Here is a 22,941-nt window from a genome sequence, read left to right as displayed (position 1 = left end):
GCACAGCTTGCCAATTCATATCAACAATTGTTGGAGTAAGTAGCCACCAATCTTTCCCGGCTGGCCCCCTCCTTTGTGCGACCAAGCCTACTATGCTTGATAGTCGTCATTCACCGGTGCACTGCACTGCTGACATGCCTGCTCTGTCTAGCGAATTCTCCAGTAGCGAGTTGAAATCCGTCGGAAATTATACCCTCGGCCGGTTGATAGGAAAGGGATCATTTGGAAAAGTTTATCTTGCGACACATAAGCTCACCAACGGCTCAAAGGTATGACGAGGCCGGTGCCACAGTGCCTTGTGCCGCATGCCACGGCGCACCGTCCCTGTGCTAGGTTGGACTGAAACTGACTGTCTCTGCTCGCTGTCACAGGTCGTTTTGAAATCTGCTCACAAGGATGATGCCAATCTTGCCCGCGAAATTCACCACCACCGACAATTTGTTCACCCGCACATCGCCCGGCTGTACGAGGTGATTGTGACGGAAAACTTGGTCTGGCTCGTCCTGGAATATTGCTCCGGTATGTAACCCGTCGGGCCGGTAGAGGGGAAGCAGTCAACAAATCTCGACTGACTTGGCTAGGCGATGAGCTGTACAACCACCTCCTCGAACATGGACCACTCCCTGTGGCCAAAGCACAAAAGATATTTTGCCAACTTGTCGGCGCTGTGTCATATGTCCACTCACAGTCATGCGTCCACCGCGATTTGAAACTCGAAAATATCCTGCTCGATAAACACGAAAACGTGAAACTCGTCGATTTTGGCTTCACGCGAGAGTACGAAGGCCGCACCAACTACTTGCAAACGTTTTGCGGCACAGTGTGCTACGCGGCACCCGAGATGCTCAAGGGCGAGAAATATGCCGGCGAAAAAGTAGATGTTTGGAGTTTGGGAATCATATTATATGCCCTCCTCTGCGGGGAGCTGCCGTTCGACGACGACGACGATAACATTACACGAACGAGAATTCTGTCCGAGGAACCGACGTACCCGGACCATCTTACGCCCGATGCTGTTTCTTTGCTCAAGCTCCTCCTTTCAAAAAGACCTCTTCCTCGACCGTCATTTCCTGCCATTCTAGCGCACCCATTCCTAGCCGAGCATTCTCCTGCACAACAAGCAATTCTCGACGTCGAGGCACACTCCCCCTTTTCCACGACCCTAGAAAAGGATTGTCTCCAACGTATGCGAAGTGCCGGGGTCGACATTGACGCGGTGATCGAAAGTGTTACGGCGCAAAAATGCGATGCATTGGCCGGCTGGTGGACATTGCTGTTGGAGAAGGAACAACGGAAGATGATGAGGAGAGATAGAAAACGACAAGAAAGGGAGTTGGAGAAGAGCGTGTGGAGGCTATCTGCTGCCTCAAGCCGACTTGACCGCATGACGCCGATTTTGCAGGATGTGGATGAAGACGGTGGCCTGACGAGCCAGTTTATCAGACACGGCTCCAGGAGAGGGAGGTCAGAACGAAGAAGCGCACACTACCATGGCGACTGTACAGCGGCAGACTTGCCATTTCTTCCAGAGTCTGGCCGGCCTCACGATGACCTTCCGCCAACCCCAATTGACAAGGACTCCATTCGGTCTGTATCCACGTCACGGCACCGTCGACCCATCCCGCCACCAAAGGAAGGTGTGATTCGCAGCGCCAGGTCCCGGGGATCTACGTTGCATTTGGTAACGACCTCGGACATTCTTGGCGTCGGAACCAATGGTAGCACGGTGCAACATGCCCGGCAAAATGGACCGCAAAAGACGAAGAAGAAGCACAGCCAAGCCATCATTGCCCACTGGAAAACCCTGTCGCATTGGTTTATTGAGAATACGACAAAGCGAAGAAAGGGCCACGAAAGACGAACGAGTCGAAGTACACCCAACTTGCATCTGAAGGATAGTTCCGGTAACAGCGGGGGCCAAGATGTCAGTCCGAGGCCTCAGACAAGCAAGTACCCGGCTACAGGTTATGTCGACAACGGCCACCCAACGATGCCCCTGCCAAGGGGCGTCGTGGCAAACGGTTTGGCCAAAGGAGGGCCAGTCAATGATCAAGCCAGTCCTCCCGCCCGGTCTCCTTCGAGCTCCTTCGTACCGCCGTCGGCTTACATACAGCCTCTCCGACCACGGGTAGCGAGATCGTCCGCCTACAAGCGCCAGTCGTTATCTCCTGCTCCTGTGACTCCGCGGTCTGCTATGCGCCGACCTTCTGCCGGGTTGCGGGGAAGAAAGTCCACCTCGTCGTCGGTCTCTTCCATTCGATCTATGCATCACCACCGCCATTCGCATTCCAAGGCTTCATCAACCAGCTCAGCCGGCTCGGTCTCCACGTCGAAGACTCCCCTTGGACGCGGACAGTCGCCTCACCACTCCATCAAGGTGTTACCGGCTACACCAACAGCCAGCTCGTTGCCCCCCAACATTCGACTTGTCCGAGGGTCTCCAGCTCCGCCTCCGTTGCGTATTTACGACGAAGAAATGCCGAGTGGCAATCAGCAGTTGGCTCCTGGCTCGCCAAATCCCTTTTCTTCCGGGGTGCTGTTTGCCAAGCGAAAGAGAAGTATATTCAAGGGCCCCTCTTTGAACTTTGGCAACGCTGGCCGCAACGTAAACTCAGGATCACATTCGCGCAGCGGAAGCGGTTCGGCACTACGCCGGCGATCTGGAGAAATTACCATCCAGGAAGAAGACGAGGAGTCGGTCGTTGAGGAAGAGGAGGAAGAAGAAGACGAGGACGAGTATGAGGAAGTCGAGTCTTTCCAGCCTATTATCGGGAGGCCAGGCGAGATTATCGAAGAGCAGATTCTCGAGAATGAGCCATTGCAAACGTCTGAAGTCGAGAGTCCCACAACCGAAACCACAACCACAATGGTAGTCGTAGATGCAGCAAAGTCATGACGAGAGACGCATGGCCAAGTAATTGGACAGAAGCGGGCGGCTGTCCTGATTTTACCGAATTTCCACCCCCCGGCTATACATATTCATTGCGAGGCATTTGCGCTGCTTCTCAAATACATTCGACGTCCGCATTTTGTTTTTGCTGATGCTGCATTTGGGATGGAGGATTGTGCATGTAGCTTGGAGGAATATACCCATGTATGGCTGTGGATACCATTAATGTATTTCATTTCAAGATCATACCAACTTTGTCATGGACTGCTTCTTTATTTGTCTGCCGGCTGAGGGGCATTCTTATCCGTAGTGCGTCAAAACAACGTCTGGCGCCAGTGTACACGTGCTTTGCCAGACCTGCTTTGCCAGACCGATTGGCACTTGTCAATGGGATGCGTCGAATTCCGTATGCTTTCAGAAAGTCGTCACAGGACCCTAAAATATGTACTTACAAACACGTCGTGAATTGGGTATAATTATGCGCCAGCCATGGGCCGTATCCAACAATACCATCTTTCTACCCGTGGCAGGGAAATGCTAAGACAGGGATGCCATGCCGCCTCGGCCTCGACGTCATCCTCGCCGACCAAAGAGACGGGCACATCACGCCTCGTGCGGATGTCTCTTGGCCGCAGCGCTGGTCCTCATCCTCTCCACCACTGCGGGCTTCTCCTCCCTCAGCGTAACCCACACCCAAAACCAGGCAATCATCTCAATGAAGACAAAGGTGAAGAAGACGCGGTTCTTGAGACCATCGCCGCCCCACGAGGCGGCCGAATACGAGGCGTTGTAGCCGCCGCGGGTGCGGTGTGTCGCGCCGCCGTAGAGGGGGGATGACGGGCCGAACGCGTACGTGTAGAACGTGAGTGCCATGGAGAGGAAGGCTCGCAAGGGCGCTGGGGGGATCCGTCAGCAACTCGGTCATGTGCCGTCAGCGGCGGGAGCGTCCCGACGTACCTTGGGTCCCCCAGTAGTACAGAGAGCCTAGTTCTTCGGGCATGCCTAGCGACAGGAGGTCGCTGAGGCCGAAGAAGGCGAGGACGACGGCGAGGAAGCTGAGGGTGTGGGATTGGGTGTCGAAGCCGCGCGCGAAGGGCTGTTGTTGTTAGCTGGTGGGTCTCTTTTTGTTTCGGATCTTTTGCAGGTAGGTTGAGGTTGCTTACGATTCCCATGCTTTGGCCGAGGACTTGGACGAGGATTTGGTCGTTGATGGTGCTGGGATCCGTGAGGAAGAAGAAGCCCAGGGTTATGTGGAAGAGTGATATGGACGTGATGAGGGTTTTGGACGTGATGAGAGCCATGGCGGCGCGGGGGCGGCTTGTTGGTTGTTGGTTGTTGGTTTTGGGTTTGCTGGCTGGCTGGCGGATAAAGAATGGTCGATGAGGAAACGCTTTGGTGGTTTCCGAGTGGCGGAATGGGAAATGGAGGCTGGAAGAGGCGACCATGTGCAGCGTACGGAGTAGATGGAGGTAGATGTTGTCCTCGGAGGCTTTCGAAAAATCGGTCGACTTGTCGGATGATGGCGCCTTGGGCGTCGGTAGAGTCACACGCGCTTCAGATGCGGCTGGCTTTGCGACGAGCGTCACCGTCGCCGGCTCTGGAGGTGGACTGCAATGCAGGGGGCGTCCTGGACGTGGCAGCACAAGAAACGCTGTGGCGCTGGCATTGAGCTTGTTTCGGGCGTTGATGAATGTCTTGTGATACTACGAAGTACGTACTCCGTACTCGACTCCGTAATGAATGCCGTGCTGTGGTGGAGTCGTCGAGGGGCAAACAGTCAAGTCAACTGGTGGCACTGGGAGGCTTGTTTGGACACCGATGACCTAGCCGGGCTGCGGTGAGGGTGGGGAATCCGAGCTGAGCTGTGTGCTGGTCGAGGCTGCATTCTCGGACCTGAGCTTTGTTCATCCCACGTCGGCCATGTCGGGCGCAGAATGACCGGCATCATGCATCCACGTGCTGGACAACACAGGGGATAGTCGTCAAGATACTCAGGCCACGCAAGTGCCCCTCGCGCTCACCACCATGGCGTCCTTCGACAAGCCGCGCCATGTCAAGTACTGGCGGCGCTGCTTCACCAGCCATCTCCCCTCGGCATACACAGCCAACGACTCCACCCGCCTCACATTCGCATTCTTCATTGTCTCGGCGCTCGATTTGCTTGCCGTGCCATTCACTCCCGAGGACCGCTCAGCTGTTCGTTCGTGGGTCCTGAGCCTGCAACATCCCGACGGCGGCTTCTGCGGCAGCCCGACACACGGCTTGTCTGGACAAGATGCGACAAAGGGGTCGGCAAATCTGGCCACAACCTTCTTCGCCCTGCTCTTGTTAGCTGTTGCCGCCGGAACAGACAATGAGGCGAGCGCCGCCTTTGCAGGCGTACAGCGGCGCAAGCTGCTCCGGTGGGTGAAGAAGCTGCAGAGACAGGATGGGAGTTTTGGCCAGGTCCTGTGGGAGCACGAGGCTGTGGGTGGAAGGGACACCCGCCATAGCTACCTGGCGAGTGCGATTCGATGGATGCTATGGGCGCGCGAGGATACGGAGGATATTGACGTTGAGAGCATGGTTGATCACATACGGCACACGCAGGTAAGTCTCACACCGCATCTGACTTGGCTTTCGTGGCTGACTGCAACGAGACGTACGATGGGGGTGCCGCAGAGGTGTCGGAACACGAGTCTCACGGTATGCAAGACAGCGCCTTGCTAGATCCCGAACAAAGGCTAATGAAAGCAGCTGGCTATGCGTACTGTGCCGTTGCAGCGTTATACATGCTCGACCGCCCGGCGTCATCCACGGTGCCACATAGGAGCGAAGCCGCCCATGAGGGTGTGCCAGATCGGGATGCGTTGATTCATTTTCTTGTTCACAGACAGTTCAATTACCTCGCTAAGCAAGAGGAGGAAGAGTCTGACGACGGAGATGCGAACTACGTGCAGGCCAGACTGGGCGATCTGAGCTTGACAGATCGTGGTCCCCATGTGGGTTTCAATGGGCGCTGGAATAAAAAGGCGGATACTTGCTATTGCTGGTGGGTTTCCGGGACCCTGGCGGTAAGTAGATGGTGGTTGGTATCCAACGGTAGCCTTGAGCTTTACTAATGCTGAGCAGATGGTGGATAGTATTCACGCCGTCAACATTGCCCCTTCCAGGCAGTATCTCCTGGATGTCAGCCAACATAGAATAGGCGGCTTCTCGAAACATGCTGGTGGGCCACCTGATTTATATCATTCATACCTGGGCCTAGCGGCGCTGGCGCTGATGGGCGAGGCAGGCTTGAAGGAGTTTGATGTTGGCCTGTGTTGTAGTAAGGAGACGGTGCGAAAGATTGAGCTGGCAAGGGCCGGGTTACTCGGGGCCAAGACGAGTGGGTTTGGCGACGATGGATTTTGGGAGAGCATCAACAGGGTGGTTTAATGCGCTTCAAAGGTAGTAGTAGAATCATCTCGGGACACGATTGTGTGTCACTCTCGTCTGACCTGCACGGCATATACCCGGTAACTGTACTGTGCGAAATTGGGACGATGCCAAGCTCCAACAATAAAACGGGGCTGCCGACATTTTGCCGACAGCATGAATGCATGAATGACTTCACTGCCAAACCTCGTACGCTGGGAACTCTCCCAAATCACGTCGTTCAACATGTCAGACTCAGCACCTCTGGCGTCCGAAAAGGAGCCGTGGAATACCAAAAGCAAGGAAAAATTCGAGACGTACGCTGCACAAGCCGACACGACCTGACGCGACGCTGGCTAATGAAGAGCAGGAAATCCAAGTCCGAGTTCTACGATCCGTGCCAAGAGGCCGCCCAGCGAAGTTACAAGTGTTTGTATCGGAACGGAGGGGACAAATCGATGTGTGGAGAGTATTTCCAGTATGTGCTGTCGGGGCGAAATGGGATCGATGCCTGCTGACGAGTGTAGGGCGTATCGGGACTGCAAGGCTGCTTGGGTACGTACGAGTTTTGGATGAGAGCACGGATTTGCTGCGCAACGGGGCTATAAAGGACGCCGAACTGATGTCGAGCAGACTGAGCGGCGAAAGAAAGAACGAGGGGGCTTCTTGGGATGATCTGGCCATGGACGACATCTGGATGTGACTGCTGGACATTGACCATCTCTGACATCTGAGTTATGAGGGCCCGGCTCAGCAAGGCTACCAATTACACAGGGAGCTCGCCGCCTATTTCTTGAGCCATGCTGGAATAGTGTTGTCGTACTTGTATATTACTGTAGTGATTAGCGAGGGAGCTGGCGGACTAAGATATAGGGGCAACGGCGTTGCATGGCTGTGTAACGAATTTTGTGGAAGAAATTAGATACCAAGTTCCGTAAGACCACTGACGGGAACCGAACCGGTCAAAAACTCAATGCTTGGGTTCTTCTTTATTAAACTTCACGTCTCCGGAGGCATCTGATGCCAAGGATGTACGCACAGTGTCTGTACTGTCCTCAAAACTTCTTCAGCCCCTCCAAAGCTGCCCCGCCAAATTTTGTGTGAACGACAGCCGTTGAAACAAGCACCTTTGGATCCTCGTCGCGCTCGTGCCCGACAAGCACACGTCTTCGCGTATGTCATGAGTCGCCAACGCCCTAGTTTGAGAAACGGGGTCGACATCCAGCTTCAGTCTGCTTTTCAGGATGGCAACTGGTCCGTGGCCATGAGACTGGCCTCGCAACGAGCTCGCACTTTCAACGACCAGTACTTTGATGTAAGAGCTCCAGAAGAATGCATGACAACATGAAGTGGGCTTTGTGCCTGACTCTCTAGAACTAACTTGGATTGGAGATTGTAAAAGTTTGCGCTGAAAGCCAGCTGGACGACCCCAACGCCAAGTTTGCCGCCGTTGCCGCCGTTGACAAATTCGTCAAGGATGGGACGGTTGTAAAGGATGTGGATGGCATTGACTTGCTGGAGTGGGCGACGTCAGAACTCCTTCCGGAAGATGCTTTCTCAGAGACACTCGGCCCTTTGAGGGTCAGGGCCGTCAAGGCGGCGCCAAAGGACAAAAGTGCCGCCACGAGGTGTTTGCAATCGTGTTTGCTGCATTGGGACCTGGTTAGCGCTCAGCAAGTATGACGTGGCCATGAGGATTCTTGTTACGGCGCGAAGCTGACGGGCTAGATTGCTGCCATTGTTGACAGGTCTTTTGCTCAGGAGAGGGACTTTATGTTTTGGAACATTGTCATTACGCACATGCTGGCCGTAGGTTGATGGCATCACTGGCGCTCATTACCATTACTGACTCTGGCTGCAGACGAGCAGCCAATGCTCTCCGAATCAGCAGAATTTGTACGGAATGCTCGCTAAGAAGCAAATAGAGCGTGCGGCGCAACTTGCCGAGCAGGCTCTTACCTCAGAGTCGGAAGAAGCGCCTGTGCGAGGCATCAAAACTGAAGAGGAGATTCTACTAATGTACGACATTGTTGAAACGCATGGTACGGCCGACGACGTGAAGAAGCTCATTGAAAGCCCCCTGTTCTCCCCCGTTGCCCAATTCCGACTCGGCAGAAAGGAGCTGTTTCAGCGTACGGCGGCGATTTATCGTAAGCAAAAGGATTGGGAGGCACTGTGCAATATTTGCGAATCATGCCTGTCACACAAAGACAAGAATGGGGAGTTATCGCTGTTGGCCTGCGACTGGCTGGTGTGGAAGAATTTTATTCAAGGCGCAGCCCATCTTAGGAATTCCAACACAGAGTAAGTATGTCATGCTGCCACCTGTCGACACGGCAGGCTGACATTGAGCAGAATCGTGGAAAGGTTGCAAAGCTTGTTGCTTGAGCTGGCGCGGTCCAAGAGCCTGAAACCCATTTACAAGCGAAACGTCCTTTTGGCTCGTGTTTCCGCCGCGTTCAGTCTGAAAACGAATGACGACGACGACATTGAAGACGACCAGCCCTCTTCGTTGCGATTGAGGGAGCTGATCAACTATATTCAAGATCAGAAGTCAAGCGCTGCTTGTTTCGACGACGTCAAGGAATTCTTGGAACAGCTGGACATCTCGGGCCTGAAACATGTCGCGTATAGATACATTGCTCAATTGGCACAATCTGTGGATGACCCGGTGGAACGGGCCAGAGTCCTTCTGCTCTCGCTGAAAACACAGTACTTTCTGTCCACTTGTCCCATTGGACGAATGTCAATTGCGGGAGAGAAACCCAGTTCAAAATGCTTGGTGTGCAGCGCCAAGTTTGAATCAGAGTCTTGTCCGACATGTTTGACAAGAATATCCGAGGAGGCGTTGGCCTCGCATCGGGCTACAAGCAAAGACGTTGGCGAGGATGCCGTCACCCAGAACGAAATCCTACCAGAGCTCTCCGTGGTTGTTGCATTTTGCAACATCAAATTGGCTTTCCGGAGTCGACCTGGGTACATTCACTCATCCCCACCCGTCTCTCAGTATCTCTTGCGGGCTCTCTTCATTCTCGAGCACCAGGCTTTCCTCACGCCTAAACACAGCCAAATCTCTCTTCTGTTGGTGCAGCTACACCTTCTCGTGGGGTCGGCACACAGGGCCCGCGAAGCCTGGCATGGTCTGGCAGTCAAGAGAACCATTGTGGACTCGCTTGCGCCCATATTCTACGATCGCTTGTCGACTGTATCGCCAATCATGTTGGACTCGTCTGATGGCTGGGGCTGGGAACTTGTTGAGACGCTGAGGTCTCATTATGCTAATTCACTAAAGCTAAAGATGCCTAGGCGGTTAATCGATGCTTTTGAAGCAGCTAGCTATGGAAGCATCATTGACATGCCGAAATACATTGAAAATTTGAGATTCGGATGCACGAGAGCAATGAGTCTTGTTGAGGAAGCTCGGGCAAACAGACTGCTTGGTGAGCCCTGCGGCGAGTTTTTGAATGACGCTCGATTCAGTAAGTCTTAGATGCGACTTCGCCCCGGGCTGCGCTAATGTCTTTTTTTGACACCCACAGACGAGGTTTCCGATGACCTGGTACTGAGAAATGTTCTTGGTCACGGATCATTCCCGTCGTGGGACTGTGGCTCATCGCGACCAGTTCACGAGCGACTCCGCCTTGGCCCCGGCCCTTCTGTGAGTAGAGACCGACATACATGCCTGCCAGTTGCTAACGGTGCAGAATACCCGATCCCATCTATCACTCTTGGGCGAAGCCCTTCAGGATATCCTGTCTTACCGGCCTCCGACAGTCTACAAAGCGGCGGCGGCGGCGGTAACGGGCATTGACAAGACGTTTGTCGTTGAAATGATGGCCCGAATCGGCAATTCCATGTCCAAGTTTGTGCACAAGGCCTCTGGCTACTGCACCACAAGCGAGATGTTCTACTTCGAGGCTGTCAACCTCCTGGCCGCCTTGATTCCCCTGTGCGTGAGCATTGACAAGTCGGTCCCGCTTCCAGACGTCTTTGGTCAAATCACCGAGGCCGTCACAGCTGCAATCACAACCCAGCTCGATGAGCTACCCGAGCTTGACGGAACCGTGGCACAAACTGTGTCCGGGCTCCGGTCGCTCCACGAGGTAACCATGCTTCGCGACACCGCCATGGCTGCCAAGTTGGCCGCGCAGTGGATTTTGTCACTCAACGAGAGAGAAAAGGAACGCGACCGATCAGGGAGCAGCAACCTGCCGAGGGAGGTAGTATCGCGAGTCAAAGACCTACAAGCCGGTTCAGAGGCGGCGCTAAAGGAGGGCAAATCGCACATTACTAAACTAAAGCAGGAACTGGGCACCGGAAGCGGGCTCGTCGAAAAATTACGGACCTGGGCATTTGAAGACGGTGGCAGAGAACTAAATGATTTGGTGGAGGACGGCACACTGAAGGAAGTGGTGGAGAGCTGGAGACAAAATCTTGCGGGTTGGGAACGGGTAAAATGGGCGTAGAAATAGACCAAGGTCCGCGATGGAACTCCTGGACCACGGCAGACCTAGTTGGCGGCGGCCCGGGGCGACTTCGACCGCGAATGCGAATGCAGGCAATCCATTTCGGAACAAATGGTTGACGCGACCGGACGATTTGCGCCGTCTCTAGACCTACGAGTGGGCAATGTCGGACCAATCAATCGGTGCGCCACTCGACACCCAGAGCCGCGATCGATGATCTCATCAACACTCTGCCCGGATGACGGCATTTTGACGTTTGCCCGCTGCTGCTGGGCGTTGGCCATTGAAATAAATAACCACCTCTCCCCTCGTGCCGTCTGTGTCAATGTAAAAGTGTGGGTGAAGATTTGAACCCCCCTCCCCCCCGATAACTCTTGTATTCCAAAGCCCTCGCTCGCGTGGCAAAGTATCCTTCTACAGTCAAGGATCAAGATGCCCGAGACAGGCTCGTCGACCGCAGCACACAGCAAAGGCGGCGTGCCGCTACAGAACCCACAACAAACGGGCAACGACGCCGGCGACAGTCGCGTTCCGCTGTCCGCAGAGCCGGGCGTCTACAAGGACGACGGTGCTCGAGAGGTCCCCATCTCCGCAGAGCCAGGCGTTTACAGGCACGATGGTCAGAACAGCCCCAAGGAGGGCGTGGCGGGAGACCAGGGCGTCAGGATAAAGAACCAAGGCCAAGGGATCGGGTCCAAAGTGTGATGCTGCGACGCAGGGAACCCATCATGTACGCGTTATGGAACATGTCAACCAAGACACTGGGTGATGCTGCGCTGAGTCATTTGGTTTCTCTCATTCTCATTCTGGGCTCGGAAGGTCCAATCATCAAGTAGGCCCTGCGGTGCTAGTTTTACCACATGTATGAGCTGTATGCGGAAAGACACGTGCTCCTGCATCAAAAGGGAGAGACTGGTGACTCGTCGGCCGTCGGTGGCCAGTTTGCTCAAGAAGTGCTGCCCAGGAGCCCGACTGTCGCCACCCTTTGCGGGCGAACAAGTGAAAATCCTGGCGAAACCGGGGTCGAAGGCGACGACGGGAAGCGGAAGGCGGTCCGGGCCTGCTTTGTGGATGGCGCGAGACGGAGGGATATCGGGACCGAGGACGGAGGAAGTTGGCGATGGCAAGTTGGCTGTGGCTGATGGCGCCGTGGGCTTCTTCAGCATCGACAAGCAGTCGCCAGTGTATAATGACACGGACAATGCTTCGAGTGCTTGGGCAACTAATCGAGTTGCTCGACTTGGAAGCTCGACAAGAGCCGCCATGGTTCCGGCGCTATTCTACGAAACTCGGACCGCTTGGCGCCTCAAAATTCAGGTTTGCCAGGCGCCGCCCAAGTTCCCATCATTGCTTGGCGTGGTTTCGCCATTGAAGCTGCCCAGAAGGCGGCCGCTTTCAACGTTTCAACCCTCCCCATCTTGGGCTGCATCGTGTACAAAAAAAACAACAACCCATGTGCTTGGCTCCCAGCCGACAACCGTGCGCATGGCAGAGTCCTCGGCTTTCCAGGCGCCTTCATGGACGGACGGTTGGCCCGACCACGACGAGGAATTGACTTTCTCGGCACTTGAACAGTGGACTCTCTGCGAGGGTCGTCCCGAAGCCAATATCGAGCATCTACAGCTCAAACACTAGCTCCGTCATGGCTCTGCCGGTGTTTGTGACTCGATCACGCAAGTTACATGCCCCAAGACTACACATGTGGCCAGCGTAAGCGAGCGAGTTAGGCCGGGGATGGTCCAAGGGACACCACTGAGAAGGGACACCACTGAGACGGATTGGTTGGCAACCGCACAAGTTCGGCAGCAGCAGATTGTCCAGGCAGTGCTTTGTGAAACTCTGGCCGTTTACTCCATAGATGAGGGAGTCTTGCGGGCTGAAACGCTGGGCCGTGGCCCTGGGCGAGCAACGCGCTTGCGTGGGTCTCGCGTCTGCCCTGTCCCATCGACGGCGCGAGAAGTAGCGCCAGGTTTGTGTCTCTATTCTATTGCTCCTGGACAAGGAGTGGCGCTGCCTCCGCCGGTGACACGACGTCGACCTGGAGATGGACACGGACTTTTCGCACGGATCCGCGAGCCTCTCTCTCCAGCCAGGCGCAGCGGAACTCGACGCGCTGTACATTTGTCCAAATGCATCGCGGGCCTTGGCACGGGGCGTCGCCAAGATGCAGTCGTCAGCAGCGGGCACAAAGACAATGCAAGCCCCCTGCAGACATGCCATGACGCGGCATTCCTCGCGGCTTCGAGACGGGACGAAACGAACGCCACGCCATCATTACATGGACAAGACCTGGAGAGGGCGCCCCTCTTGATCCCGCTCGGCACCCCGGCCCGACCGCTCGACTTCATTTATTTACGGAGTATCAAACTTTGTTTTCCCTTTCCCCCGGGCTCGTGCCAAGACACGGCGGCAAGCAAGGCCGCACAGGTTCTTGACAGAATCTTGTCCAGCGCACATGAACAGCCAGGTCTGCAATGTGACGAGAAAAGGTTGTCGGCGAAGCCAGACGCGACAGTAGTTAACTTATTACGTACGCCATTATTGGCGAGCCTTTTGACAGTGGGGCGTTGCACGGGGTCGGGAATAAACTTTGCGTGGCGTCAAATTCTACGTACTACTCGGGTCTGCAAGTAACTAACAAGTACCTAACCTACATACTACGTAGTACTAACGTTAGTAGTAGTACGTAGTTCGTCAAGTTCGATTGAAACTTCGATCCCAGATTAGCGGAGCCGGGCTGCAAGGCAACCCCCAGCCCCGCTGCTCCTGATTGGTTGGACCGTTAGCCTGCAACTGCCCAAACCGGCACGTGGTGGTTCGTTCTCTTGCGTCGTGCTACTTTGCTTCTTTGCTTCTTGAGCCAGCCTCGACTCTTGACTCTTGACGCAGTCCTTTCTCTTTGTCACTGGACATAGACATGGCCACTAATCGCGGCGGGTCGGTGACACTCTCTCCGCTGGCCTGGACCGGGGCTGACTAAATCCCAATCGACAACAATACGTCACCCGTCCAAATCGCAGCATCGCATTGATAATCAAGCGCCTTACGCATGACTCGGGACGCACCGCGTCTCTCTTCATCCATTCCGCAGGCGTACACGGGTCGAGAAAATAATAAGTAATGTTGTTACCGGTCCTGCCCCGAAACCTCAACTCCCATCCTCGGCTGTCACTCTCATCTTCACCCTCGCCCCCAACCTCGTCAACATGCGCTCCTCAGCCGGAATCCTCTCTGCTCTGGCATCCAGCGTGCTTGCCGCCCGTCCATTTCTGAACGAGCCAGACACCGGCCTTCAAACCATACTTGGCAACTGGCCCAACGAGCCGGTGCCGGACTTCACAGAGATGGTCGACCAGCCCAACCTGCCCATCGACCAACTGCCACACATCAACGTCACCGTCGGCCTGCCCGACTTGGAAGAAATTGCCAGAAAGTTCCTGTCCCCCAAGAACTTTGCCTACTACCGGAACGGAGCCGCAGGAGAGTATTCGTACCGCAACAACCTCGAGGTCTATAATCGTTACCGCCTTCGCCCGCGTGTAATGAGGGACATTTCCAAAATCGAGGACTCTCTCCCGTACGTAGCCCATTCCTCCGTGCCGCAGACTGACCACCCAACCCAAGCCCGAGACCACCTGACACTCGATGCTAATGTGGGCTAGGACGTCTCTCCTGGGACACAACTTTTCCGCACCCTTCTACATCAGCGCTTGCGCACGAGCAGATTATGCCCATCCCGACGCTGAGCTCAACTTCGTCAAGGCCGCCGCCGCCGGCGACATCCTTTACATGGTACGCACAAACTTTGCCCACCGTATCTTGCCGAAGAAAGCATCCTAACTCGTTCTGCTGCTCCCTCTCTAAATAGCCGGCCCAGTTCTCGGGAAAAAAAATGTCAGAAATCGCCGCAGCCAAGAAAGAAGGCCAGGTCTTGTTCCAGCAGGTGTGTTTCCCAAATCCACGTCTCGACTCTCCAGCCAGTCTGGTGCTGACCATGCTCTCTCACCCTCTGCCCCCCAGGTGTACCTCGACTCCAACGACACCCTGACCAAGGAATTATTCAAGGCCATCGAAGAAGCCGGGTCCAAGGCCATCGTCTTCACCGTCGACTCCGCAGCCGACGGAAACCGCCACCGTGCGGCGAGATACGGCGTCACGTCTGCGTGAGTGAAGCAACTGCCGCGGCGCCCACCGCATCCCATCCCACCACGGACACGTCTCTGACCTTTGCGCACCCAACAGCGACGCGGGCTTTTCATCCTTTACCGTAAGTACGACGTCCGTTTATGCAAAAACAACCAAGAAACAAAACAAAAGCTGACCATAATCCCCCCCCCTTCTCCTCCAGTGGGATTACTACGACAAAATCAGAGAGTGGACCAAGCTCCCCATCATCATCAAGGGCATCATGACCTACGAGGACGCCAAGCTGGCCTACGAGCACCACGCCCCGGCCATTATTCTCTCCAACCACGGCGGCCGGCAGCTCGACAGGTCCTCGTCGTCCCTCGAGGCCGCTCTCGAAATCTTCAACGAGGACAAGGACCTGTTCAACAAGGAGATGGAGATCTGGGCCGACGGCGGCGTCCGCTACGGCGTCGACGCCATCATGCTCCTCTCCCTCGGCGTCAAGGCCGTCGGCATAGGCCGCCCATTCATGTACGCCAACATGTACGGCGAAGCGGGCCCCAAGAGGGTCATCGACTTGATGAAGCGCGAAATCGCAATCGACGCCGGAAACCTCGGCATTGCCAACTTGAGGGAAATCACGTCCGAATATGTGAGCCGCGCCCCTACTTCTCCCTTAACTGCCTCTCTCTCCTCCTCGTAGTACGGCACACTTCTTTGCCGGCTGCATCTCATCTAACAATGCGGAAAAAAACAGGTCGACTGGAGGCCAGCAAATTGGAACATGTGAGATCGTCAGGCGAGATACGAGATATTAAGCCTGGTCCTACACCGTTGGCAAGGGGGAGTAGTATTGCGAAGGCACCGGTTCATGGAAGGCCAGGCCATGGACGGCTCTGCCGTATTTCGGCGCTCCCATGGCCGTGGCGCTGCGCCGTCTTCTCCCGCGTGGGCAGAACCAATTGCACTCGCTTGGCCTGGCCAAGTGTTATTGTCACTGTACAAGACTTGTACCTAGTTAGCTTCATTGTACATCAATTGATAGTTAATTGCGCCGTAAAGGTCGCCGAGTTCGGGGGACGAAACTGGAACACTTGGTCTGAATGTATAAGAAATCGCCGGACCGCCCGCACGGCAGGACACAGCACCGAGACCGAGATAACCTCAAGCTATTTTATTGCAGGGAATAGTCGCAATGGCGGTGCTGCTAAACTGAGGGGGGGAAAGAGGCTCCCTTCTCCTTCTCCGTAAATTCTTCCACACCTTCCGGCTCCCCAAGAGCCTGGGCTTGCATACCACCTGCATCTGACAGCTATACCAAGGTTGGGTTCTCGCAATTGTTTCATGAAGAATGCGATCTCCGTCGCCCGTAAATATAATTATTCAAAGTAATTTCGGGAATCCGGACCTGCCTGACCTCTTGCCACCGAGTATCCGCACGCTTTGCCGAAGCAACCTTTGATTTCGCCCCCTCTACCGCGAGTACACGGGCTCTATGCAGCAGGTCGTTCTCGTTTAACGCTACATCTGCATCATCATCTTGCAAAAGCAGACTTGGATGGTAGTGTAGCGCTATTTTACAAGAGAATGCCGCACGATTAACGTCTTCGCAAGAGACTGTCATGCAGGTTCAGTAGGCAGGTACGGAGTAGATTTTGGTCATTTGTAGAACTGGACTGGACCTACCGGCTAGCAATGTCAGTGCGGAAATGCATTTCCTCGAATCTTACGCTCGCCACCCCCTCGTATGCAAGTTTGACTGCCTGCTCCAATGTATCACCAACTGCTGCAACAGAGATAACCCTGCCGCCTGTTGACTTGAGGACGTCACCTTCCGCACTCTTTGTATCCCCATGGAATATATAAATGTGTGGAGAACGAACCGCGCCAATTCGTATCACGTTGTCCGTCAAGTATGACCCAGGGTATCCCAAAGCGGATATGACAACGCTGCAAGCGTAACCAGGGCTGATATTCATTTCAGTCGTGTGCAGGGACCCTTGCGTACATGCGAAAAATACTTCCGCAAGATCTGTTTCATTTGATAGTAAAAGCATCAGACTCTGTGTTTCTGGATCTTCGAATCGAGCATTGTATCCGAGAACATGCGGGCCCAGCGGAGTAATCATGATCCTCGTAGAAAGGAGACCTCGAAATGTACGACCTTGCACGAATAAGTCAGCCGGGAAGAGTTGGAGCCTTTGAGAAATTACGTCGGTCTTGTGCGTTGTTTTGTGGCAACCGTGGGCGGCACGTTGGCGGGCTAAAAGGAAATTCAGGAGACATGGAATCTTGCAATGACAAACCTTCAGCACGCAAGCCGTCAAATGTAGGCTTCAAGATGAACTTTTCAATTTCAGACATGATCCTCGGGGTCACAATTGGGGTCGGAGCACAGACGCCCATTCCACGGGTGTTGGGGCCGACGTTGCCATCGCAGAGCCGTTTATGGTCTTGACCTGGCGGGAGAGTGCGGAATGTCGTGCCGTCGCTGAATGTCGAGACACTTACTTCTTCGCCCTCGAGACACCTTTCAACAACGACAGTCCGTCCGGCGGGGCCGAATTTGCCTTGGGCAAAGATATTCAGCATCCGATGCGCCTCCTGCCGGCAGGCGGGGAGCATGACGCCTTTGCCTTCCGTCGGCCCGTTGGCTTTGAGAACGACATCGTGCTCGGTCTTTTCAATGTATAGCACAGCTGATTCGAAGCCTTGGGGGGTGCTCAAGTCAAAACTCCGCCAGGGAGCCGTCGGGATACGGTACTTTCCCATGAAATTCTTGGCGTACGTCTTGTCTCCCCCAATTCTTGCAGCTTCTTTTGAAGGAGAGAAGCACGGGATCCCCTCTGCCAGAGTGTAAGCGACTTTGCAGGGAGCAGTGATTCGAACCGTGTAAACCTACTCTCTCGGAAGTATGCCTCCATGTCGTCGACGGCTGGGTTGTCGGAGCCGACGACGACCAAGCCGATTCTGAGCTTTTCGGCGAGAGAAACCAGAGATGAATAGTCGCAATCCTTAATTTCGTGCGTTTGGACAATGTTGGTAATCTTTCTCGATTGCATCGTGCCCCCGTTTCCGGGGCAGACGAAGACGTGCTCTACCGACGGCGCATAGGACATTCGCCATGCCAAAGCATGCTCGCGCGCCCCGGAGCCAATCAACAGAACACGAAATCTTCTCCTGTAAGTATCCATGACAGGGGCTTGCGGTCGCAGACGGGAAAGGAGCAAGGTATCGCCGTGTTTTTGGCCTTGGTGATTTCGAACTGGCCCGGCAACACAAGAACTGGGAAAGAAAGAAGGTGATGGAGATCAAGGAGGAGAAGAGGAGACAGCAGGAAAGAAAGCCCTTGAGAGATGTAGAATTTAACCCTATCTTGGTAAGGTGGCCAGGCACACACAAAGTTTGGCGGACTATTTTTAATCATGGACGAGGGAAGCGCATATTGACTGACTGAAGGCTTGGTTTCAGTTTTAAAAAACGCCCAGTCCAACGAAGATGGTCAAGTAAGGCCGAATCAAGCGCGGCAGCCGGGTGGCAGGCACCGGGAGCACAGGGAAGGGGCGTGAGAGGCTCTTTCCTCGAGCCGTGATTTGTCGATTGCCCGACTACCAGCTTTCTACTCTACGCAAGTCAGCTATGAAGTTGAAAGGGAAAAAAAAAGAGACCTTGGCGAAAGAAAAAAAGCAAAGTCCGTAAAATGACCGACCACGCCACGCCACGCCACGCCTCTTGACTTGACGCCAGCAAATTGTACGAAACTCTTTTAATTACCATAAACAGCAATTCGATTCGGCACTATAATTTAAGTGCGGGCCCGCACAGCCGTAAATCACTGGGCCCGCCAGTTCGGCATGACGCCGCGCATTCGAATTCGAAAATAAATTCTACTATTACGCAAAAGCATCTTGGGCATCTCTAAGCTGGGGGCCAGGTCAATGTGCGGAATGGCCACGTGATGCTTAATCTGTGGCCTTGATGTACGTAAAGTGTATTTTGCCATCGGCCCTATGCAGGCTTGTTCTTGCCACTTGGCTCTTGGAACGGGCCGAGTCGTTACCATTCCTTTACTAGTAAAAATTGTTTCAAGTTGATGTAATAAAATAACAATCATATACATAATCGCAATAGTATAAAATAGAGCTCCAACTTGCTGAGCCAGTCTGGCAGCCAGATCAATTTAACTCGGCGAGAATGCCCTGGCCGTGAGTGATGCTGCTTTGCTCTCTTACACTTTGCTCAGATTCGCCTCCAAATATGCGATTATTGCCCAAGATACCATGTGTTTGACGGCGACTCAACATCATGAATATGGCCGAAGCCGGAGAGCGGCACATAAAACCTAACGTGGACGCCGAGACATTGGACTTTTGTGCTTTGAACACGTCGTTCCCATGCCTCTTACCGCGAAGGGTGTGACAAGCTGCCCACGGCTCAGCCGTACTTCGAAAGGGAAACAATACTACATCAGCCGACTTGCTTCGGGCCGCGGCTGCATAGCCAGCCGTCGAATTGGGCGAGAGCAATTGGTGCTTCATCCCGCCAGCGATCACATTGTCCTGCTGCGTAACCGCGTCGGTCCGCTGCACCTCACACCCAATCTGGCCGTACATTGCGGAGTATCCGGTGCCTCCGGGATAAGTTGATACGTTACCGAGAATGCTTCTTGCTCAAGCTGTCCCATCATGGTTATTCATAGCAGCGACTCCGAACAAAGGGGTATCCTTCAACCTTGGTAGCAATGCAACATGACGTCGCTGGGGTTGATGAGCCCTTGTAGTCGAGGATGCTACGGGAAATGCAGGCTTGCCCGAACGATGAGCCAGAGTCCCTTCCACGCGCTGCAAAAAGAGTGCCTCGCCAAAGCCCTGCTTACAATTTCTCCTCCCCTCACAGCCCGCAGGCAATCACGGTGCCCGTCGGTATTTGAATGCATTGTCCTGGCGCACATTCCCATGGCGCCGTTTATGCACTTGATTCGAGAGGAATCTGAATACTTGCTACCACTATTGATAGCGTTATGAATGAAATTTGAAAGTAGACAATGACAATTCTCAAAGACGTGCGGCTTGCGCATCGCTTCTCGCACATTTCAGCGGCGACCCAGACTTTTATTAGCGGCCTTGAAAAAAAATATGTCTGCTACTCAGTCATCTGTTCCTCGTTTGAGCTTGACTTGAGATTATTCCAATACTCCGCCGACTGACTGATCCAAAAGCCCGATCTTCCACAACGTGGCAGCTTCGCATTGGACCTGGCGGCGTGCCAGTTCTGATGTTGGCCCGAAAGAAAGGATCCAGAAGCAGCCGTTCTGTGCGACTGTCGCAGCTCTCGGGATAAGTTGTTCCAAGAAGGGAGCACTTCTGATTGGCAGACGGAGTGTCTGGAGAGAAGTGGTTGCATTGTCGGACATATGCAATCTGCAATGTGCCACTTTCGTAACTTGTGCGGCTGCGGCATCATATAGTTCATTATTCGAGGGCGCGTAGGGATCGAATAGTCAAGCGATTAATGCCACAGATATACCCCATCCTGGCTCTCTGGTCCCGATCGCCTTGCAGCTTACTCCTCCGGTAAGCGGAGCGGTGGGGGACATCCTCCCAGTTCAAAAGCCGGGAGTCGAGGCCAGAGGCAACCAGACGAGGCCGACTCCTGGTTTCCGATCCTCACTGCTGCAACACTCCAACATGGTGCTTTTGACCATGACAAAATCCGACGACCCCTTTCATGCCCCTGACGGCATGGCTGATGGGCAGAAAATGGGACAAGCAAACGGCTCTCCACGCTCCAGCCAAGTTGCTGCTTGCCTTCCAAACAGGCACCATGGCGAAACTGCGTCTTGTCGTTTTCTTTCCGAGTCGTCTCCGCTCTTAAACAAGGCTGATAGTATCGAGAGTTACGAAGCAGTGGCCTCGGAGCCTGACGACGACGTCCAGCCCGACGCAATGGTCGTGGCGACAACGTCGTCTGGGGGGGTGTGCGTCACCTGGCAGAGCGAGGCCAAGCACCTGGCATCATCTTCTGCATCTTTGCTCGTCACCTACGTTCTGCAATACTCGATAAACGTCGTCAGCGTATTTGCTGCGGGCCGAATTGGCAAGGTGGAGTTGGGCGCCGTGGCATGTGAGTTGCCCGCCTTTGCCCTTTACCCACGCTTTTGGTATTGCAATTTGATAACGTTTGGTGCCAGTGGCAAACATGACGACTGGCGTGACTTGCTTGGCCCCATTCATGGGGCTGGCGACGAGTTTGGATACTTTGTGCGCCCAAGCATATGGAGACGGACGCGGTCATCTTGTTGGCATCCAATGCCAACGTATGGTTGTCTTTCTCTCGCTCCTTTCCGTGCCCGTGGCAGTCTTGTGGGCTTATTCCGAAGAAATACTCGTACGAGCTATTAGCAATGCCGAGTCGGCCCGCCTAGCTAGTCTGTATCTCAGGGTCATGATATTCGCCTTGCCAGGTATCATCGTTTTCGAAGCTGGGAAGAGACTGCTGCAGGCACAGGGCTTATTCAAAGAGACGACCTATGTTCTCCTCGTAACGGCCCCTGTCAATGTGCTCTTAAACTGGCTGCTCGTCTGGAAACTTGAACTGGGCTTCGTGGGTGCACCGATCGCTGTGGCTTTCTCCAGGACTCTTTTGGCCGTTCTGCTTGTGCTTTACGTGAAGCTGGTCAACGGCTCTCAGTGCTGGGGAGGTCTCAGCATGAAAGCCTTTTCGAATTGGTGGCCCATGGTCTATTTAGCCTTGCCCGGCATGATCATGGTGGCGGCGGAATGGTTCATCTTTGACATCATAACCTTCCTCTCCAGTCGACTTGGAACGGACTATCTCGCGGCACAGAGCATTTTGGTCTCCGTGACAACCCTGCTCTACCATATCCCTTTCGCGGTGTCAGTTGCGGCGTCCACTAGAGTAGCTAATTTAATAGGAGCCGGCCTTGTCGATGCTGCGAAGGCTGCAGCCAAGGTGGTATGCCCAAGTCCAAGTCTCCTCTACACGGCTGTCCTGCAGGCTGCAGCAAACCTTGTCGTTGACGGCTAACTGGACTTAGGCCACTGTTGCGGCATTCATTATCTGCGCTCTGAACTTCTCGACGTATATCATAATGCGATTCCGGATACCACTCCTGTTGACCAGTGACCCCGCCGTCATCATGCTCACTGCTCAAGCTATGCCATTTGTGGCCCTGGAACAAGTCTTTGATAGTCTCTGTGCCGGTGCTCATGGGCTGCTACGCGGAGTTGGCAAGCAATCGATCGGCGGACCTGTGAACCTCATTGGGCATTACCTCGTCTCGCTTCCTGTCTGTCTGATTCTGGGATTCCACTGTTCCTGGAAGTTGGATGGTCTCTGGGCTGGCATAGCAGCTGGGCTCCTCATGTGAGTTGGATCGAATGCTACCAATAGATGTTGCTGACTGTTGATTTAGTGTAGCTCTTGTTGAGTACGGCTACTTGCTCACAATTGACTGGCATACAGCATGTGCGGAAGCAGAGGCAAGAAATACAGCTGGCTAGAAGCCGGAGAATTGCCACTTGTCTGATGTTTTTGCGAGGCGGCACGGATGAGTTGAACGCGAAGAAGTGGCATGGCGAATACAACACTGCGTGAGGAGCAAAATCCAAGGTGATTATAGCTTGGAGAACATATGCGAAACAGGTAACCTTGCCTATTCAATAGATTCTTAGTAGGTGGTAGGTAGTAGGTAACGTACACGGCGAAGAACGTGCTCGACGGATCGTTAGACAGTGTACGTGGAATATGAAACACCGTGTGGGGCAATCAACCTTGGCAATACGCCGTCCGTACGGAGCTCGAGATGAGAATCTTTCGCTAGGAGAAGTATTTGCGCACTATCAAGCTTCGGAGATTTCGTGGAGAAATGGCTTCAAAAGCCAGGCATCAAAATTGACATGGTTATGCGAGGTTGGCAGTCGGTCAGCAAGGTGCTTCGCGTTTGATTGCCTGGCGCCTTTGGAGACACATGCGAAATCGAGATTCTGCCGGATACCACCGCCCAAAAAAAAAAATCAGGGTTCTGGACGAGATGACTTT

General features: G+C 54.2%; 9 protein-coding genes across 9 annotated transcripts; 6 read left to right on the top strand and 3 right to left on the bottom strand.

Moving 5' to 3' along the window:
• Nucleotides 1-134: 134 nt before the first annotated feature.
• Nucleotides 135-2,896, top strand: MAM_06126 (Protein kinase domain containing protein; the record flags this gene model as incomplete). The annotated part of the gene is made up of 3 exons (XM_040824924.1): nt 135-269; nt 372-519; nt 582-2,896. 3 exons carry the CDS (start codon nt 135-137, stop codon nt 2,894-2,896), a joined length of 2,598 nt encoding a protein of 865 aa, XP_040677087.1.
• A 597-nt stretch (nt 2,897-3,493) lies between these two features.
• Nucleotides 3,494-4,191, bottom strand: MAM_06125 (Increased loss of mitochondrial DNA protein 1; the record flags this gene model as incomplete). The annotated part of the gene is made up of 3 exons (XM_040824923.1): nt 3,494-3,786; nt 3,848-3,986; nt 4,054-4,191. The coding sequence occupies 3 exons, from the start codon at nt 4,189-4,191 to the stop codon at nt 3,494-3,496; spliced, it is 570 nt and encodes a 189-aa protein (XP_040677086.1).
• Nucleotides 4,192-4,915: 724 nt separating this feature from the next.
• On the top strand, nt 4,916-6,307 carry MAM_06124 (geranylgeranyl transferase type I beta subunit; the record flags this gene model as incomplete). The annotated part of the gene is made up of 3 exons (XM_040824922.1): nt 4,916-5,479; nt 5,530-5,943; nt 6,002-6,307. 3 exons carry the CDS (start codon nt 4,916-4,918, stop codon nt 6,305-6,307), a joined length of 1,284 nt encoding a protein of 427 aa, XP_040677085.1.
• Nucleotides 6,308-6,532: 225 nt separating this feature from the next.
• MAM_06123 (uncharacterized protein) lies at nt 6,533-6,989 on the top strand (the record flags this gene model as incomplete). The annotated part of the gene is made up of 3 exons (XM_040824921.1): nt 6,533-6,603; nt 6,657-6,715; nt 6,814-6,989. 3 exons carry the CDS (start codon nt 6,533-6,535, stop codon nt 6,987-6,989), a joined length of 306 nt encoding a protein of 101 aa, XP_040677084.1.
• Nucleotides 6,990-7,466: 477 nt separating this feature from the next.
• Nucleotides 7,467-11,457, top strand: MAM_06122 (N-acetyltransferase B complex, non-catalytic subunit; the record flags this gene model as incomplete). Its single annotated transcript, XM_040824920.1, has 8 exons — nt 7,467-7,601; nt 7,706-7,914; nt 8,035-8,095; nt 8,148-8,590; nt 8,642-9,765; nt 9,826-9,944; nt 9,991-10,737; nt 11,140-11,457. The coding sequence occupies 8 exons, from the start codon at nt 7,467-7,469 to the stop codon at nt 11,455-11,457; spliced, it is 3,156 nt and encodes a 1,051-aa protein (XP_040677083.1).
• A 44-nt stretch (nt 11,458-11,501) lies between these two features.
• Nucleotides 11,502-12,017, bottom strand: MAM_06121 (uncharacterized protein; the record flags this gene model as incomplete). Its single annotated transcript, XM_040824919.1, has 1 exon — nt 11,502-12,017. The coding sequence occupies one exon, from the start codon at nt 12,015-12,017 to the stop codon at nt 11,502-11,504; it is 516 nt and encodes a 171-aa protein (XP_040677082.1).
• A 1,941-nt stretch (nt 12,018-13,958) lies between these two features.
• Nucleotides 13,959-15,583, top strand: MAM_06120 (Alpha-hydroxy acid dehydrogenase, FMN-dependent; the record flags this gene model as incomplete). The annotated part of the gene is made up of 5 exons (XM_040824918.1): nt 13,959-14,329; nt 14,415-14,544; nt 14,621-14,695; nt 14,773-14,915; nt 15,124-15,583. The coding sequence occupies 5 exons, from the start codon at nt 13,959-13,961 to the stop codon at nt 15,581-15,583; spliced, it is 1,179 nt and encodes a 392-aa protein (XP_040677081.1).
• An 895-nt stretch (nt 15,584-16,478) lies between these two features.
• Nucleotides 16,479-18,074, bottom strand: MAM_06119 (Phosphoribosylglycinamide synthetase; the record flags this gene model as incomplete). The annotated part of the gene is made up of 4 exons (XM_040824917.1): nt 16,479-16,497; nt 16,567-17,044; nt 17,187-17,726; nt 17,783-18,074. 4 exons carry the CDS (start codon nt 18,072-18,074, stop codon nt 16,479-16,481), a joined length of 1,329 nt encoding a protein of 442 aa, XP_040677080.1.
• A 2,493-nt stretch (nt 18,075-20,567) lies between these two features.
• Nucleotides 20,568-22,403, top strand: MAM_06118 (MATE efflux family protein subfamily; the record flags this gene model as incomplete). The annotated part of the gene is made up of 4 exons (XM_040824916.1): nt 20,568-21,003; nt 21,071-21,855; nt 21,938-22,266; nt 22,316-22,403. The coding sequence occupies 4 exons, from the start codon at nt 20,568-20,570 to the stop codon at nt 22,401-22,403; spliced, it is 1,638 nt and encodes a 545-aa protein (XP_040677079.1).
• Nucleotides 22,404-22,941: the final 538 nt, after the last annotated feature.

The sequence above is a fragment of the Metarhizium album genome, assembly GCF_000804445.1.
Source record: "Metarhizium album ARSEF 1941 chromosome Unknown scaffold_18, whole genome shotgun sequence".
NCBI lineage: Eukaryota > Fungi > Ascomycota > Sordariomycetes > Hypocreales > Clavicipitaceae > Metarhizium > Metarhizium album.
Note: the sequence above shows the minus strand (reverse complement) of the source record. Positions and strands in the feature narration are given on the sequence as shown.